Source organism: Camelus dromedarius, chromosome 5 (assembly GCF_036321535.1).
Source record: "Camelus dromedarius isolate mCamDro1 chromosome 5, mCamDro1.pat, whole genome shotgun sequence".
In the NCBI taxonomy this organism is placed as follows: domain Eukaryota; kingdom Metazoa; phylum Chordata; class Mammalia; order Artiodactyla; family Camelidae; genus Camelus; species Camelus dromedarius.
The window spans coordinates 61,803,855-61,822,767 of record NC_087440.1 but is presented as its reverse complement, the minus strand read 5'-3'; the positions used below and the strand labels follow the sequence as shown (position 1 = coordinate 61,822,767).

At 40.1% G+C, this 18,913-nt stretch overlaps 1 protein-coding gene across 9 annotated transcripts in view; it reads right to left on the bottom strand.

The window, feature by feature from the left end:
- SYNE2 (spectrin repeat containing nuclear envelope protein 2) overlaps positions 1 to 18,913 on the bottom strand; it is a 413,158-nt gene that overhangs the window by 46,934 nt on the left and 347,311 nt on the right. For all 9 annotated transcript variants that reach the window (XM_064486012.1, XM_064486013.1, XM_064486014.1 and 6 more), the window contains exons 83-94: positions 18,018 to 18,194; positions 16,280 to 16,435; positions 14,633 to 14,785; positions 12,314 to 12,484; positions 11,701 to 11,831; positions 8,756 to 8,960; positions 7,452 to 7,631; positions 6,616 to 6,744; positions 5,190 to 5,344; positions 4,935 to 5,079; positions 3,881 to 3,975; positions 2,237 to 2,471 (exon numbers count right to left, since the gene is read on the bottom strand). In XM_064486012.1, the coding sequence (XP_064342082.1) occupies positions 2,237 to 2,471; positions 3,881 to 3,975; positions 4,935 to 5,079; positions 5,190 to 5,344; positions 6,616 to 6,744; positions 7,452 to 7,631; positions 8,756 to 8,960; positions 11,701 to 11,831; positions 12,314 to 12,484; positions 14,633 to 14,785; positions 16,280 to 16,435; positions 18,018 to 18,194 (1,932 nt within the window). The remainder of the gene's footprint in view (positions 1 to 2,236; positions 2,472 to 3,880; positions 3,976 to 4,934; positions 5,080 to 5,189; positions 5,345 to 6,615; positions 6,745 to 7,451; positions 7,632 to 8,755; positions 8,961 to 11,700; positions 11,832 to 12,313; positions 12,485 to 14,632; positions 14,786 to 16,279; positions 16,436 to 18,017; positions 18,195 to 18,913) is intronic.

Genomic DNA, 18,913 nt, shown 5'->3' with positions numbered 1-18,913 from the left:
AAAATAAAATAAAAACTTTATATTTGATTGATATTTCCAAAAGCATTTAATTTCAGGAGAAAAATTAATTTTTTTCTGTTCTAAACATGATTTCCTTTATTTTCAAATTTCTCAAGGGAGAAATAATAAAGGCTTTTTCCAAAGTGGAAGCTAATATATTAAAACAACAACAGAGTATTGATTCACAAAGATATTTCTGAGAATACTTAGGATAACCCAAAAGCAAAGGAGTAAGACAGGTAGTCCTCTCGGGAGCAGACACATATAAGAAAAACTGCAACTCAGTGAATACCCTGCCACTCCACACGTGTCCTTCTAATATGCAGCACTGCTCGACTTAACTCATCAAAAGCCCTGCTCCTCGTCCAGGCTCCTCTGACTTGGTCAACAGCACGCTATTCACCAAAATGCTCAATCCAAAAATCTGGAGTCACCTGGATTTAGATTTTTCTTTACCTGCCATATCCAAACCATCAGCAAACCCTGTAAACTCTACCTACAAATATATCCTTTTTATCCTCACTGTGACAACTCCTGTCTTATCCATCATAACCACTACCCAAGACCTTGAAACAGCCTAATGAGTTACAGCAGACTGTATTTTTCACAAAACGGCGGCAACAGTATCACTAGCCTCACGTGTTCTTCCAGAACCTTGCCCTTCCCCATCAACTGGTGGTGCCTCTGTCCCCTCCTCTTGAACCCACGTGGGCAGGTGTGATGGTCTTGACTAACAGAGGATGGTGGAAGTGCACGATGTCCGAGGCTAGGTCTAAAAAGGCAGTACAGCTTCTCCCTGGATCTCTTTCTTGGGACATGCACCATTGAAGCCATGAGCCGCCATACAAGAAGTCTGGTTACTGGAAGCCTCCAGGTGGAGAGACCACTGGGAACAAAGCCCTAAGAGCCTCAGCTGTTCTATTTTCTGGCTGGCTGAGCCTTTCCAGCTTAAGTGCTAGACAGGAAAGTGAGGGAGCCCTCAGCCCCATTCGCCATCTGACTGACACCACCTGAGACTCTAGCAAGAGCCACCTAACAGCCCTGAAAATCCAGAATTGTGAGAGAGAACAAGAATCTTCCTTGTTATGCAGCAATAGGTAAGTAATATGCTGGATTCCTGCTCCTCCTCTGACCCCTCACCCCCATCCCATCCTCCTCCTCAGAGTAGCCAGAGGATCTTTAAAAATATATAAATCGTATCATGCTGCCTCCTCTTCCAATTTCAAAGGCTCCTTTTACACCCAGACTGTCATCAACCTGCCACACCTCCCTGCTGGAAGCTCTTCCCCGACGGCCTCTCAGAGTCCGCTTTCCATCACTGCTGCCTCACTGGCTACAGTCCAGTCATACTAGCCTTCTTTCTGTTCCTCTGCTTTGCCAAGCTTGCTCCCACCGTGGGGGCTCTGGGAAAGCTGTTCCCTGTGTCTGAAGGCTCTGCGCCCAGATCTCTGCACAGCTGGCTCCTTCTCGTCATTCAGATTCCCATTTAAACATCACATCCCCAGTGATTACCCAATCCAAAGTAGCACCCAGCCTCTCCATCATGGGCCCTGTTTTAATGGTCCACATAGGCCATGTTGCAATCTGATATTTGCTTTGTTTATTAGTTTGTTTCATTTCTCCCACCAATCAAATTCGTCTTTTCTTGTTTGTTTACTGACTTATCTGATGCCCTCACAAAAGCAAAGGTCTTCTCCTGATCCACACCCTATGCCTAGCACTTGGAACAGTGACCAGCACAGAGCAGGTTCTCAATATCTGATGCCCAGATAAATGAATGAGGCAAGCACAGGATTTCAGAAGGATGCTGTTTTTGTTTAGCTGTCCCTCTACAGTGAAGAGTGGTTCGATAGCTCAGTGGAACATGCCCTAGGAACGGCCAACCAATTATTCTAGTCCGGTGCTCCTCAGACAATTTTCTGACTGAAAACTTGGTTGCCTAAATGAATTTGCTCTTCATGAGGAAGCAGGAGTCCCATTGTAAATTACCACCCTCCACCTACCCATCTCTACTCCCACGGCCCACGAAGCCTCACTACTTCTGGATGAATGGATAAGATTGGGTTTCTGACCCACTAAGGACAAGGCTGAACAGGGTCCCCATGGCCAGCTGGCCTCCCTACTGCAGAAAACACACTTGAAACACGATCTCACAGAAATCATAAACCTGAGTTGAGTGAACATCTTCCTAATAAAGACCACCCCACGGTTCCCACAGTTGCTGCACACACACTACCTGCAGCTCACGGACCAGACTTCTCGTTTGGTGGAGGCTGTGGTGATCCTGGCACTTCACTGCAGAGAGTAGGTGGCCAGTGTCAGACAGGAAGTGGAGCAAGTCCCTCTCGGAGGTGGTGAAGTACTGCCACTGCCTCACCAGCCCATCGACCTCACTCTTCCTCTGCCGGACGCCCTGGGTGGCACTCTGCCACTGCTCCTTCAGCCTCGCAAACTTCGAAACAAATTCCGGTCTTGGTGAAAAAAGATAGGTGGTTAGAGTATTCTGACATTAACGTATAGAAAAATAAGTATCAATACGGTAATAGTAATTCAGATTTGCTATTTAGGTGCACAATTTACATAGAAAAAAACTTCTTTAAATCTGAGCACCATTCGACTTAAACATGATGGGGAACGTGGGGCAGGGCAGGGGCAGTGAGTGGGCTGGCGAAAGGTATTTAGCAGAAGATAATTGCACCTGGCCTGGTATTTTGCTAGCATGCATGACAACCAGTCCCTTAAACAAACTGAAGCTGTTTTAACATACATTACGCCAAGTGCTGTATAGAAAACTAAACGTTGGGTCAATGGGAAAGAGATGGCTAGGTAAGTCCCTTATAATATTATCAATTACTTGAGGGCTGTATGTTACGTAAATGCAGCAGTAAAGAACATGCTTTCTGCTACTACTCAACTATTTCTTTCCCAGATAGTATCCTTCACATGATAAATAAGGCCTTTTATTTATTATGGGAAAAGTCATGCTTTGCTGAACTGATCAAATCTAAACTAGTTAATCATCATGAAACTGGCTTGAATCCATTACTTCAGAGCTAGGAAGAAATAGGCTTGATATTTCTTAGTTATGTTTAAAGAAGATTGAGAGGTACATGGGTCATGATGGGAAGGAAAAATAATGCCTATCGAGACATGTGGAGAAGCTACTTAAGAGGCCAGGCCACTTCCAGGCACTGGTGGCGTGTGCACCCGCTGTGCGAGCAGCTGCAGTCACTGTCACCAGGCCGGCCTAAGGGGCTCTGCTCAGCCTGACTGGAGCTGCCCAGAGACCCTAGCCCAATGCATACAGCATGGTGAGAAGCCTCTTCTTTCACAATGGTGACACAGCTACCTGCTAGGCACAGCAGCACTTTAACATTTATTTTTTATTTTGTTTTTTGAGGGGCAAGGTAATTAGGTTTATTTCTTTATTATTATTATTATTTATTTAACAGAGGTACTAGGGATTGAACCCATGACCTAATGCATGCTAAACATGCACTCTACCACTTAGCTATACCCTCCGCCTTTAACATTTGTTTTTTAAATAACAAAACGTCATGAGATTGAAGATAGAGAAGAAAACATACTATAGAAGAATCCTATGGGGTAAAAACTTAATTAACTGTACTTGGCGGATGGGTGTATGCAAGGCATCTGGTCTCCTAAGCCCACCCATCTACCATACAGAAAAGGGCCACTGATGCTTTTATGGCCACAAAGCAAGACTCCATCCTCACACACAGACAGAAGACCAGCCCCACGTGGTCCATCAACAACATGGCTGCAGGGCACTCGTGGTCAAGATTCTTATGGTGGGAGGCCTGCCTGACTGCATTATCTTCCACACGTCCACAACCATCATGAGCCCCAGACAGCTTACCTCTTCTCTATTTCTGCTGTGTCCAGGAGTTGTAAGGACTGGATGACGTAAGAATCAGCAATCGTCTGGTTTATAGAAACTTCGGCTTCTAACATCTGTATATGAATTAAAACATCAAGTACTGGCTAGTAGAATTGTTTTTATGAATCTGAAACCTACATTTCCTAATAAAATCTAAGCTCACAGAGGGTATGAGAATTTTCAGATGATTTGAGCCTAACTGCAGAAAATGCTTAACCATCACAGCAGCACCTATGAATATAATCGTAGAAGCAAACAGGTCTAGTAACAACTGCATCTAAGGCCCATGTACTGGGCATTTACTATTTGCTATGCATTGAGTAAAACATGCATTGTCTCACTTTTTCCTCAACCTCAGGACTTAAGTAGTACTACTGGATTCATTTGAAGAGGAGGAAATGAGGGTATTCAGTAACTTATTCAAAGTCACCCAGCTTTTTGGCTGGATAGATGTCATTTTCACCAGATGATCTTAATGTAACAATACAGACTTAAATCAGTTATGTTAAAAAGTTATGATGAATTAATCATGTACATTTTGGAAATGCAGGATCTGCCTATAACCACCAGGGGTATCTTCAAATGTCTGTCAGCATAAGCATGGGGGCATTCCTCTGTGAAATGATTAATGCTACAATTATGATTATACCAGATGCATCAATATTTTAGAGAACTATTCAGGGAAAATGCAAAGATGAGTTGAAGTATCTTAACATGCTCCTGGTAAAGTGGTATAATGTTCGCATTCTGTGAAAGCGAAGTTGTGCTGGAAGCTACTCCTTACTGCAGAAAATCTAGGCATTCTGTCATTAACAAAATAGAACAGTAAAACAAAACTTGGAAATTTATGAAACGTGTGAGAATTTTACAGATGATCGATCAACTGACAACTGAATGTGCACAGAGACATACATCTTGTGTTTAGGGATTGATGAGGGACAGGTACTCTCTGTATTTTACTTATATCCATCTTACCCTAACTTCTGTCCCAGGGTGAGGGGAACAAGGTAGCAGAGAGCATAGGTTGACTTACCTCATATGTTCTCTGCTGTTCCAGGAGAGCAGGAAGGCTGTCAGCAATATTCACCTTGAGCATCTCTTCTATCTTCTCTAAAAGCTGGACCCACTTTTCACAGCAATAAATAAACTTTTCATTCAATCCAATCCCCTGAAGCTCACTACAAAGGTTTAAAAATAAAAGAAACAGAGCCATGTAACAATCACACTCCTGAGCTCAACCATTCCTTTCGCCTTAATTCAAACAATGTTGGAGCGGGGCTGTTCTGACCTGCAGCGTTCCAGTGCTGTCGCCGTGGCCCGAATCCACTGCCGGTTCACATTCTGTAATGTCTTTACAGCCATGTCACTAAGTGGGAGCTTGAGGCTTACTTCATTCAAATGCTCAATATCAGGTGACTGGGCTGTAAGTGCCAGCACGTGATTCTGTTAAAAAGAAATTAAAGTCCAGATTTTGGGATGCCCCTAAGAAACATCTAGATGATGAAAAAGCCTCAGAAATCCTACAGACCATCTTTATCTCAAAGGCAAGGGAAAACTGGAGCCTACATAGGTAAATGACTTGTCAGAATTGGACCTGAACCCAAATCTCTCAATCCTATGGCTTTTCGAGAACAAGCAGCATACGTGGCCAGAACCGAAAATAGCCCAGGAAAGAGAAAGCAAGCTCAAATTTTGCTTTTGAGGAAGACGGAAATGAGATTTCTTTTTTAAAGGACCAATTCTGGACTTTCAAGTCCCATTTAGCCTGCCAATAATTTGACCTTCAACAGATCATGCAGTTTATCTACAAAGCAAATGAAAATTTAATCCTTAAGATAACCCTAGGAGAGCATGGTACTCACATATTCATATTCTGGTGAAATCACAGGAAAGCAAATTCACCAAAATTTTATTCTTAAGACAATATTCCAGGAACAGCCTCTAGGTCAACAATCTATTAAGCAAACATCCTTTACAATATCCATGTTGTCACTACAGAACTCTGTTGTAACAGTCTATGTCAGGGTCAGGAAACTTTTTCTATCAAGGGTTAGGTAACAAATATTTCAGCCTCTTATGGGCCATATGATCTCTGTTGCAAATATTCAACTCTACCCTTGTAACATGAAAACTCCCACAGACAGTACGTAAATGGAAGGACATGACTGTGTACCAATAACACTTTATTTACAAAACCAGGTGGGGTGGGGGCTGCATTGGGACCATGTGTCATATTTGTGCTGACTCTTGATCTAGGTTATGAACATTGGTCCTTAGGAGTTTGCAAGATTCAGAATTCTTTAACTCTTCCATTCATTTATGTTAACTATACTAAGCTTACTAAGGTAATAAAGAAGGAAAAAATATACCATTAATTTAATAGGACATATTACATTTGATCTTCAACTTCAAATAGAAAAATTCAATTAATCACAACAGCCAACTCCTAGATTATTCTGGTTCATTGAAGCTAATTAGTAAGGACATCAAGATTTTTAAGTCTCCTACAATTACTGAGAAATATTACTTAAATAGATCTCTATGTTGGCATACTTTTCTAGACCTTAGGGAAAATAGGACAAGACTGAATGGCATATCCATGACTGTGCTCAAGAGTTGGGATGCACACAGATTCTACAACGTGACAGTAATTCACTTATTTTTTAATCCTGTGGTGAGCCTGAGCCCTTAGGAATGACAAATATTGGCAATACCAGGAATAAGTCAGGATTTCCTTCTTTTTCTTGCTGGTAGAGGTGATCCAAATTCTCTTCTTCATGCACAATGAGACCTTTTAAAGATTCCAACTGGTCCCCAAAATCCTTGAACTGTGATAGAACAAACTGGAACAAGAGGAGTTTTCATTAGAAACAATTTTCACATGCATCTATGACAGAATCAAGCACAGCCCTGGGAGCTAATAAAAGTTCAAGTTGTTTTCAACCCTCAGCAGCTCATGGTCTTAAATATTCAGAAGACTCCTGACATTCACTCTGTGCTTTTGTGGGGACGAACAGATCATCTGCTTGACGGGAGCTTGTAGAGGAGGGTTACTGAGTATTCTGCTCTCTCAGTCCTGCTAGTTAAATAGTTTGTTCCTGCTGGTACTGAGATGTGAAATTGGAGCTCTATGGTCTTCTGTTAAGCTTTTTGAGAGTTCATGCACTAAGGGCTTTTCAAAAAGTGAACGAAATATACACCAAAAGGCCATGCTCTAAGCAGCTACTCTATGACTCAATTACCCCAGCTGGGGATTCAAATAACTGTGAGATGTGAACAGTGTGAAAAAAAAAGTGTATGAAATATATCACTTTAACATGTTCAATAAAGAAGAAATGTTTGGTTAAGATCTGCCCACTGTCCATGTGATTGAAGGATCACATGATTGAAGAATCATGTTAAACGGTAGGCATGTCTAGGGCATCTTTATTCTGCTGTTTCCCTACGGTGCCATCCACAAAGCCCTAATAACTATCACTTCACAGGATATAAGGACTTGGGAGTGTGCAAACGTCCAAGACTACAACTGGAATGGAAAAATAAGATGAACCTCAAATTCATTTGTTTTTAGAAGTAGCATCTTTTCCAAGTAGGAAGTCCTCTGGAGGGAGTGCAGTTGACCAGAGACGAGCACATGGGGGTTGGACTCTGTGGATTGTGGGAGTCGATCTAGGAGAGTTGAATTTTGGAGAAAGGCTTCTTTTGTCTTCTGCACATCATGCTGCAGCTCCTGGAGAAGAAAAAGTGATCGCAAAACATTTCCTCCTCCTTTCCCAACACAAATTAAGCTACCCAAGCTACTCCATCAACACCTAGGAGAATTTCTGCCCTGAAATTGTGGGCATGGCTTTTTGTTACTATCGAAAGACCTAAAAAAGCTAAGCCTTCTCTATATGATGCACTTGGTGCTGTTCTGAAATCTGTCAGTTCAGAGCTAAAAGCGACCACGGAGAAATAGAGTTGGGGCTTCTAGATTGTAGAAACTGGAGATGACTTGGGTAGCATCCTATGTTATATATTTCTAGTTACTGAACACTTGAGGGATCTGCTATAATGCATTTTAAGAATCAACCCAACCCTGTCCTCTGCCTGAAGACAGGAATGATGGGCTTACATACCTAGATTGGTTTGTAGAGAGTGTAGAATCTCATTAACCAAGCCAATTTTAGGGCTACTCTGCATTTGTGTGAAATTTGTTTTCTTTAAACAACAGATTAGTTAGAAGTCAGTCAGAAATATGAATCATATGTGTCGGATTTTTGTCTCTAATTTAATTGGTTAACACTTGTTTATTTGACCTATGGTATCAGAAGATACAAAATGTATCTGGTCATCCAGTTTAAAACTAGATAGTATTCACTTTCTGGGTATTTATTAATATAATAGGATAAAACCACATAGGAAAGTATAGAACTCTTAAATATAGTCTAAAAGTCATTATATCCACAGAAAAGCCTTATTAACATGGTGGTCAGTCTATGACTACTTCTAAATCAAGAGATTCAACAACTATAATTCTTAGATGATCACACTCATTTGAGATACTTCTTTTATTAAAGACTTTGTATGAGGCTTTTGCTTTAGAGATTTACCTGCTAGAGTGAAAGGGGAGATTTGGAAGGAGGTGGGGTCAGATGCGTCTGACCCAGCTACCTGCTGCCTGGCCCTCACCTCTAAGCCGCTACCTGACTCTCCCAACCCTGTACATCCCTGCCTTGTCTGTGTCCTACATGGTCTGCCCATGCACCTGTTCTGACCTATTTCTCCCTCCCTGTGGTCTGTCTAGTCTCTGGGTCATAACCCTGTCTGTCAGGCTGTCTTGGCCTTGGTTTTCCCAACGGGCTTAACATCTACCTTTATGTCCCGCAGGGCCGGGGGCAGGATCTCTGCCAGGTTGTTTCCAGACGTGTTGATGTTGGCGAGCTGTTGGTACTTTGCTTCCTGCTGCTCCAGTCTTGCTGCAGCTTCAGCGTGAGCACTGTTACATGCCTTCCAGAGCTGCAGCAGACTCTGGGCCCTCTGCAACTGTTCTGCAATGTCTTGGTTTACCTGGGTCCACCTGTCAGGGCAACATGAACAGGATCCCCATCCATCCTTTCCTTTGCAGCAAAAGCACAATGCACACACTCTTCCCATAAGTCACTAGCAGATGGATTCAGAAGACACTGTTTAATGTCCTTTTAAAATCAATGGCATCATCATTATATAATCAGAATTCCAAATTAGGATATTTCATTGACTTTACAATTCTCAACAAAAACTAAAAAATTTGTGATTGGCAAGAAGTATCTATTGTATTAGGATAGGAATGTCTCAGGCAAAGGTGGAGAAAATACCGAACTATATGCCTGATGAAACTTTCTCCACTTGGGAGGGACTCTTATTTTATAGAAGGGGGTTTTTAAATAGGCCTTGTTTAAAATGTGTTTATGTCAAATTTGTTTTCCAGTTACAAAAGCAACATGTTCCTTACATAAAAGTAGAAGTAAAAAACAACATAGTTCCCTACTTCTCAGCAAAGGGTATTTATTTTCTATTGTTTTCTAATGTTTTAATGTTCTTTAGAAATATGCTATGTTGTAGGACTAATTTCTTTGTGGATTGAGAGAAGAAAATGGAAATGGCTGATATTAACTGGTATCTGATAATATTTTATTTCTTCTTTAGAGAAGTGTTAATTCCTGTGTCTTCGCTGTCTACTTAGGCTAATTTGCATCAGAAAGGTACTTACTCGGTCTTAAGTCACTCATTGTGATCTTAGTCACATGAGCAGAGAAACTTGTTCCCAGGTGGACCCTTCAAAGGATGCTAGCACACAGTCAGTGAGAGAAGGCAGCAGCCGAGTCCTCAGGCCCCAGATTTATACAGCTGGTCTCTGTAAGGGGCCAGACTGAAAAAAATCACCTCGGAGTCTGTGACCTTAACTAGTGCTCTTGATGAAATTTAGGTAGAGACTGCGTTTTTAAAGTAGATACCGCCAAATTATAAACAATGGCAAATATTAAAAATTTATTTGCATCCATGAAATTAGCTAATTTTGTGGGGTTGGCCCATTCACTGGTTGTATGAATTTTTTTTTGGATTCTCATTTACACGCAGTCAAACTGATACAAAAACTAAAAATTGCAATAATAAGAAAAATAAGAAGAACGTGTTTTCTGTAATACATTTTTCATTCTTTTAAAATTGAAAAGTAAAAAAAAAGTAGAAATAAAAAAATTATTTTTATTCCATACTACAGATTGTAATATCTTGCCTTTCTTTCTCATTTAACTTAAAAAGATTTTCCCACATTATTAATAAAAAGTAAGTAAGCCTAACTCTAAATGGCTATACATAATGGTCTATATGTAGTCTGTTTTTTGTTTCAGTACTAAATTTCAGTTTAGTCTGGATACTGGAGTAATTTTTAATTTTTGCTTTCAAATACAACGTTCAGATACAACTTTGTTCAAAGGCTTTTTCTGTATTTGAAGATATTGGTCTTAAACTAGATTTTTTAGAGAATTATTGGGCCAAAGAATATAGATACGTAAATATTTTTAATGTTACGAGTATATGTTCAAACTGCTTTCTGAAAGCATTATAATATCTACATTCTCATCTGAAGCACATGAGAATAACTGTTTCACAATATCCTCAAATCCTTCTAAACGGGCAAAAAAGGTGAAAAATGATGGCACAACTGCTTTACTTTAATGTATTTCACAAATCTCAGAACCATCTGTTTTTAAACAAGATTCTCCTTAATTATATAAACAACATATGCTTACAACCCCCACAAAAAACGTATGTTTAAACCTATCTATCCCTAACTATACTGAGATTATCTACCCATCTACCTACCTACCCAGCTATAACAAGGAAGTAAAAAACCACCTGACATCCCATTAATCTAGAGACAACCACTATTAGCATTTTGGTACTATCTTCTTCAGTCTTTTCCAGCATGCCTTCTGATACACTCTTGTGCCAACAATTCAATGTGCGTGTGCAGTGGTGACGACTGAATCTCTTTAACAGCAACCTGCACCACCATATGCTTCGAAGGTGACTCCCAATACTGTACATGGAGTCACACATGAATCTATGTTCCTCTCCCTGCACTTGCTTCCAATAAGGACTGGATCCAGAGTTGAGGACACCAATGCAGGGTATATAAATTTGGTGTCCCTTGTTCAACCCTTGTTCAGAGTTGGTTTATAGGAGAGGCTAAATCTGCATGAGGTGGAGGTCACTGAGGGCAGCTTAATCTCTTCATCACTGTCTGGAGCAAATAAGCTTTAAGACAACTTTCACATCCCATTCAGCAAAATAAAAGTCTCACAATTAACTAGAGTCACATTCCTTAGAAGGCGCTTTCTACCATAAGCATCAAAGAATTCCTCCCAACCTCAGAAATCATCTCCAATATCCCCTGTCTTCCAGCTGATAATGTTTCTAGTAAGACAGACTGCCCATCAGGCCACCCCTTAGTCTGTTTCTGCCAGTGATGCTGGTGTCCCGGAGGACTACAGCGGGCATTTAGCCCATGCCCAGTGAAAGTGGCTCCACTGGGGTTGTAATTAGGACATTTCTAGACTGATTAGACCAAACACTTGTTCAAGGCAAGTAATAGCCTTCACAACATCAACTCTTACATGAACTAGATCCTTCAAAGCAGGGGAGACCAGAATAGTATGAAACCAATAATCTCAGATGATCAAGAAGACTTTACAAAGCCTACGTCACCTTATTTGCCATGTGTCATTAAGTTAAAAATACTTGACCTACTATTCAAATTGCATCTTAAAGAGTACCTTGTGTGAGTATTTTGGCATTTCTCTTGAATTATTTCAGCAACTGTGGGGCAGTAATCTTTGAGTTTGCCAATAACCTCCTGGAGCTTCTTCCAACTCCCTTCACTGCTCTCAGCTTCGTCTTGAAGAGACTACGAGGACAGAGAGGAATGTTAGTTTCAGAAGGGCCTGGGCCCATTCAAAGAAGGCAGCAGCTTGTCAACACTTGCTGCTATATCACAATAATATTAACACTCAAACCTTAACAGGACAGGGATAAATCATTAGAAATGTGAAGAAGATAACAACTGAAAAGGCATTCTTTCATTTGAGGCTAGAACTTAAAAATAGCATACTTAAAAAAAAAAACACCCAAACCAAAACCTTTAAATTGTGATATAATATGGACATGACAGATGAAGAAAAATTCACTGTAGACTTTTTACAAAGTTTCACTCATTTGGCTTGTGTGGTTCATTCTGGCATTTCAAGTTACAACTTTGACAATGCTGTTCAAAATACTGTTTTGTGCTTCTCTGTGGAAAGCGTAACAGCAGTTGTGTCTCTTTCTGCGCCTTCTTCCATTGGAGAGCTTCTGCCAATAACGTACTGTGCCAAGATCTGGTTAACTTACCTGAAGATTCTGCACCTGACATCTTAAGGCCTCTAATGATAAAACCACAGGCTTGCTGTGTTCCATGCAGTACCCTAATCGGATTGTCATCATATTCACTTCATCACAGAGTTTATCATAAATCTTCCACTCCTGTAAGACAGACTGCATGGAGGTCTTGAGCTCGCCGACCTACACAAGAAGTGGAAACACATTTAGGAAATCATCGACAAGGGGCTCTCTCACCATTCTTCTTCCCTTCTCAGGATTCTACCATTGTACCCAATTTAGACATTTCAATTCGAGGGTACTGGGAGGGAGCTTTGGTGATTCACTGAAGGTCAGGAGGTAGGTCAACAAACAAGAAGCATCAAATAAGACTAAGTTTTAGAATAGGCGAATGGAAAAGAGCCCCGAGAACAGAAGGATCAGCACAGAGAGAGTTCAGCCCATGGAGGGACAGACCAGGGAAAGAACGCTGGGTGAGGAGTCAGAATCTCTGACTGTATGTTTCCGTGACATCTGATTAGCTGTCTGACCTTGGGCCAGATATTTAATCCTTAAGTCTGTTTCTTCATCCACAAAACGGATATAATAAAGGAAAACAAAGAAAATACCGTCTGTGAAAAAGCTTCGAAAACTGTAAAGTATTATAAATGTGTTGCCTAGCACTTACGTCTGCTTACTTTTAGGGAGCCAGAATCACACTTGGCCAAAATGGTGGGCAAGTGCAAAGCAGCAGGAAATAGCCTTGGTGGCCGTATCTTACCCTTTAGTATGTTTTGATAATCATGAAAGGATTAAAGCTGAAGCATGTAAACGATCTCTGATACAATCAGACTACATAAGTACATACATCTTTATATATTACATAAAGAACACTTACATCTCAGCAATAATAAGACAAATAGCTAAACTAAAAAATGGACAAAGGATTGAACAGACATCTCTCTAAGGAAAATACAAAAATAGCCAATAAGCAGATGAAAAGACACTCAACATCCACAGTCGTTAGAAAAACATAAATCAAAACCACGAGATATCACTTCACATCCACTAGGATGGCTACAGTCAAAGTTGGGTAATAACTAGTGTTGGCGAGACTACGGAAAAATTGGAACCCTTGTACCTTGTTGATGGAAATGTAAAGTGGAGCAGCCTCTGTAGTAGAGTTTGGCAGTCCCCCAAAAGGTTAAATACTGTATAGGGTTATCATATGACCCACATGTTCTACTCTCAGGTATATACCCATGAGAACTGAGAGCGTATGTTCACAAAAGGAAACCTATACACAAACGTTCTCAGCAGCGCAGGAGGGCTTCCACGTCTCCATATCCTTGTCAACACTTGGCATGGTCTGTCTTATTGTAGCTATCCTCCTGCAGCCTGAGAGCATTTTGGGGGTCAGATCATTTATTTTCTTGTGTATCTTTGCACCCTTGGCAGTGAGCATAGTGCCGCCCAGAAGATATGTTAACAAATGACTCACACGAGACATGTTAAGCTCATCCCTACTCTCCTGCCTGAGTTCTAGGGGAAGAATGAGGCTGAGGGCTGCCTGTGGATTTCATTCATACAGGTCATTCCCAATTCTCTCTTGGGACAAATGGTTCAAAGTAGATTTTAGTAGATAACAAATAATCCACAAGAAGGCCTCTGGAAAATATGGACACACCTATTAAGAGGTTAGTATTTACAGTTTCTCCCTCCATATGCAGGGAGACATCAGGGTTGCAGTGTCTGAAGATGCCTGTCCTTTCTCTTTCAGTGCTCTCCCCACTGATGGGGTAAATGCAGACTCTGACACGCCTTTCAGACAATTACCAGACGTCTTCTACACTCTTCTTCCAAGCTTTCTCCTCACCCACATGCTGTTTTTCCTCCACCTCTGGAGTTTCCCCTATGCTGACCATGTTTCTAGCTGAATAGAAGCTACACGAGATAGGACCACCCCCTCTCTGAAGCATCAACCTGGGTGGGAGGAATCTGAGCTGCTTCTTCATAGCTGCTCCAAAATATCTGGCCAGGAAACAATGCCAGATGCTCTGTCGGATTTGGGGGAGGTGGAGACATTTTTGTCTGTGTGAGTATACCAGACAAAACAAAGATAACCGAGCAGGTTTCTAGCTTGCCAATGACGTGGGAATTTGGTGGTTTTGCCTCTAATTATCCAGTGCGAAAATTCCCATGGGATTTGAAATGCTTTTTCTCTACTTCACTTAAGGATTTTTCTCAGTAACTTTTTAGTTTTTGGTATGGAGTGAGTGCCCATTATTAAACAACAAATAAGACAAAAGGACATGTGAAGAGAAATAGTACACTCGGAATGAATTCTGGTACCTGGTGGATAACACTGGTTTTCTTTTGAAATAACTCATCAATTCTGGATGCTGTATCTTCCAACAGTGGCATTGTCCCACTCTCCAAAGTCAAATAACTCTCTCTCAACTCATCCAGTGCTTTGGATTTAATTGCAAGTTGATTTTCTATATCCTGGAAGGACAAGAGGAAAAGGTTTTTACATGCTCAGTATTACAAAACAATGAATAACGGGTAAGAGACAGGAGTCCCCACTTTTGAAGTAAAAGTGCTGTTAGAGTATATAATTAAATAACATTACACGAAGACATTTTACTATCACACTCTAAATTCAATTTTTACAACGAAATTTTGTAGTATAAATATATAGTATTACCATATGAATTTTTACAGTAATTTCGATTGATCACATGGCTCTAGATTTAGAAGAATTTGGTAACAAGTCCTTATCATCATGGTATGGCAGAAAGAGTCCAGGAGATACAGTCCCCGTTACGGGTCTGCCCTGTACTGGCAGCTGGATCAAGCATTCAGCCATCAAACCCCCAAGTCTGCATTTTCTCATCAGGAAGATAGTGATGACATCCCACGCCTGAATAACTTAGAACTCAAGGGAATCCACAGTGGCCTGCTGTGGGTGGTGGAGCTCTGAGCTGTGGAATGGAGGCTTCCAGTCAGGAGGTATGTTGAATCAAGGTGGCTGTAAGAACTCTAAAATGGAGATGGCCAGTGGGTAGTTAGAAACAGGATATGACCATTTGAAAAGATCTTTTATGTTGGTGTTCCTGCTCACATATTATGTCTAGTGTTACTCTGTAACCTTCCAGGTAGAACTGGGGTCTGAGCGGACTCTCCACCCCCAACGGTGAGGAGGGCCATACCTTCAGGTAGTCGGTATAGACGCAGCATCACCTGCGTGATGGGGGCAGCGGAACTGTTCTCATTGGCGAGTGACATAATCAGGGCAGTGTGGAGGGAGGAGTAATCCACACTTGTGTGAAGGTGCCTGAAAGACTAAGTGACCTGGCAAATGACAACTGAACAAAATAGGGCACGGCCAACATGCTCTAGCCCAAATGTGATTAAGATAGTGGTTCCCAGGGGAAAGTGGTCCTTTTAAAAGACCTTACACAGTAGATAAAAAAAATTTTCTTCTGAAGAAATAGAATGAAATACTAAAAATCATGGAGACTTCAGATTAATTTTGTAAATATTGGATAAATTAATAAAAAAACATAAAAATTGGAAAACATCTAAATCAAAGTATTTGGAACATTTCTTTCTCTGGAGTAGCACTCAAATCTCTTAAGAACAACAATAATCATGAAAATACCTTCTTCTATTTATCATAAAAATAGCATTTTGCAGTAATGTAAAACTCATGGACACATCTATTTACTATAAGAAAGTAAATACATATCTTGTAGTAGCCAGTAATGAAAAAGAATATGGAAACAAATATATGTATGTACAGGTATGACTGAAACATTATGCTGCACATCAGAAATTGACACATTGTAACTGACTACACCTCAATAAATTTTTTTTAAAAAAGTAAACACATGGGGGTTTAGAGGAGAACCTTCAGAAAAGATAGCACCTTGCCCTACTCCTTGGGGCAGGAGTTGTGACCAATAGCCTAATCAAGCCACCTGGACAGGTGCTCACCTGACAATCCAAGAGCATCTTTTGCACTGAGATCACACTTTCAGGTTTTTGTAAACTGTTCAGTCTCTCCTTTTGTGCCTCCATCCAGTTGTTCAAAATCTGTATTTTGTTTTCATTCTCAGTGATACTTTCCAAAAGTTGTTCTAAATGTTGAATCTACCAGTTATGAATAAGAAAAGAAAATAAAATTTTCTAATTTTAAAACACATGCTTTAATACATAAACATCATGACTTGTTATTTTTAATGGGATAATTTTGTTCCTTCTCAGATTTCTAATATTTTACTTAATATTTCCCAATAACTTTTGGAATAAAGATTCATAAATCAGGAAATAAGAATTAAAATCTCCTTTTTTAAAAAAATCTAATATTTGAAATGAAAGCTAACCTGCTAAGAAAGCTGGCTACTTTGGAGTCCCATAATATTTATATAAAACAAAATCATGTTGCTAACATTCAATATTTTTTATTGCATCATCTATTGATATAGGGAAAGCTTAAGAAAATTTTCTTTCCCCAGACTCTCTTCATTAGACTCACTTAAAAATTAAGTCAATATAAAAAAATCATACATAATTCATCAATTTAATAAAATATTTTTAATGTCTGTGATTCTTCTCATTACTAATGCTCACAATGTTTATTAGGTTACAATCACAGTATATGTAAAGTTTTATAGTTTTATATTCCCTTTCACATAGGCACTTGTTGTGTCATAACATATGATTCATATTAACTTAAAAGGCTGCCCAATAATTCATCAAATGGACACCATATAATTTGATTAATTATTCCCCTGGAGTTGGGAATTCAGTCAGTCTACATTTTTCACCAGTATAAATAATGTTGAATTGAACACTTTGTGCACATATTTTTTCCTTTTTGAAGGACTATCTACTTAAGATAAATGTGTAAGAAGTGGACTGCTGGGTTAAGAGATAAGATGATGATTATGGTTCTTGAAATTCTCTGAATGCTTTTCAAAAGGACATGTAAGCCATTACCTGCAATGTATGAATGTGAGAGCTCTGGGCTTTTATCTCTATATTGCTAAATTTTTCTACTTTAATAAGTATATAATGTTATTAATGTTTATTTCAAATGTCTAATAATTGATGCTGTAATCTTTCCATGTTTATTTGCTAATTATTATTTTCTCTTGTGGATTATCTGCTCACACTCTTTGTCCATTCATGTACTTGAATCTTAATTGTATAAATCCATTTGCGTGCATTCTCTACACAATAAAAGAAATCAACCAATCATCACTGTTATATGTAAATATTAAATATTTCCCTAAGAATAAGTTTCCTTAATCTTTTCAGTCATGGAATGAAAACCTACCAAAAGGTCACACACATTTTCCTTCCTTTATATAATCTTTCTGAAGCTGAAATAGCTTTGCTGCTTCTGAACACCTACTTTCACAGAAAAAAATCAAAATCTCTGACCACTTAGGTGCCTCACGTAATACTCAACATCTTAAAAGAAAATTTCTCCTTAGCACTTGCCTAACTCAATTTCCCACTAAGAAATTGCAAAGAAATATAAAAACTCTTTCCTACTCTTATATGGGCCAATAGAGACTGCTGAAACGTAGGACTTAAAAAGGGCTAGAAATGAGTTGATTATTAGGCTTAACTATAAATTGACTATATGAATGTATTTTAAAATTTTTCAGAAAGTGGTGTTTTGCAAAGGCCAAACCATACATCAGACTGTGACTCATGAGCACACCTTTCTATTCAGCTTCCCGTGGACCCGGTGCCACTGACGGTTCATCTCTCCCAGGTGCTCTGCAAACTCTGTTCTCTCATAGCGCTTGCTTTCTACATCACAGGTGCTTAACTGAAGTAATGACTGGTTGACAAAATCAACTATCCATTGTTTGTAGTCCATTTCCATTCTAAATTCCTAAAACAAAAACCAAAATTCAACAACCAAAGCCTAAACTGAGGAGAGATGAATTGGACCTTCCCTCTGTGCACTCTAGGGGGCGCCAAGCTCCCACCCACTAATCAAGGGGCACCTGTCTGGAGTTACATTCTACCCTCCCCTAACTCCTCCAGGTGTCTGCTTTATTGGAATGGAGAGACTTTTTAGGAATTCCACATTCCTGGGAACAGAGGGACTCACTCCTTTCAAATAGACTGAAAAGTCAAAGGTGGTACCACGTATGGTAGTTGCATCATAGAAACCAAATCAGGACCCAGGGAGTGACAAAGGGTTCCTGTGAGAGGCCTCCCAAGAGCTATGTTGGAATTCAGAGCCATCCCGTGGGCTCATGGAAACGGCAGGATGGGAAGCCTGAAGTTATGACTCTCCCAGAAAACCCAGGACACCTTTAAGGAACTCTGACAGTTCATCCAGCTTCTCTGTTCCTCGGAGGACCATCTAGCCCTCCCAGTTTGAATAACTTTAAGTTCTACAGCAATCCTAAACTCTCCCAGGGTCAAGCATGCTTCTGTCGAGCCCAATACTTTTTGGATTTACCCTGGCAAGTTCCAGCACCAACTCTGGAAACATCCAGGGGGAAAACTAAGTGGTATGCGCTAGGTTACTAGATCTTGAGAGAATACATATGTGTGGACCTTCTACAGACTCTACCATTCACTGAAGTTAGGACGGGACAG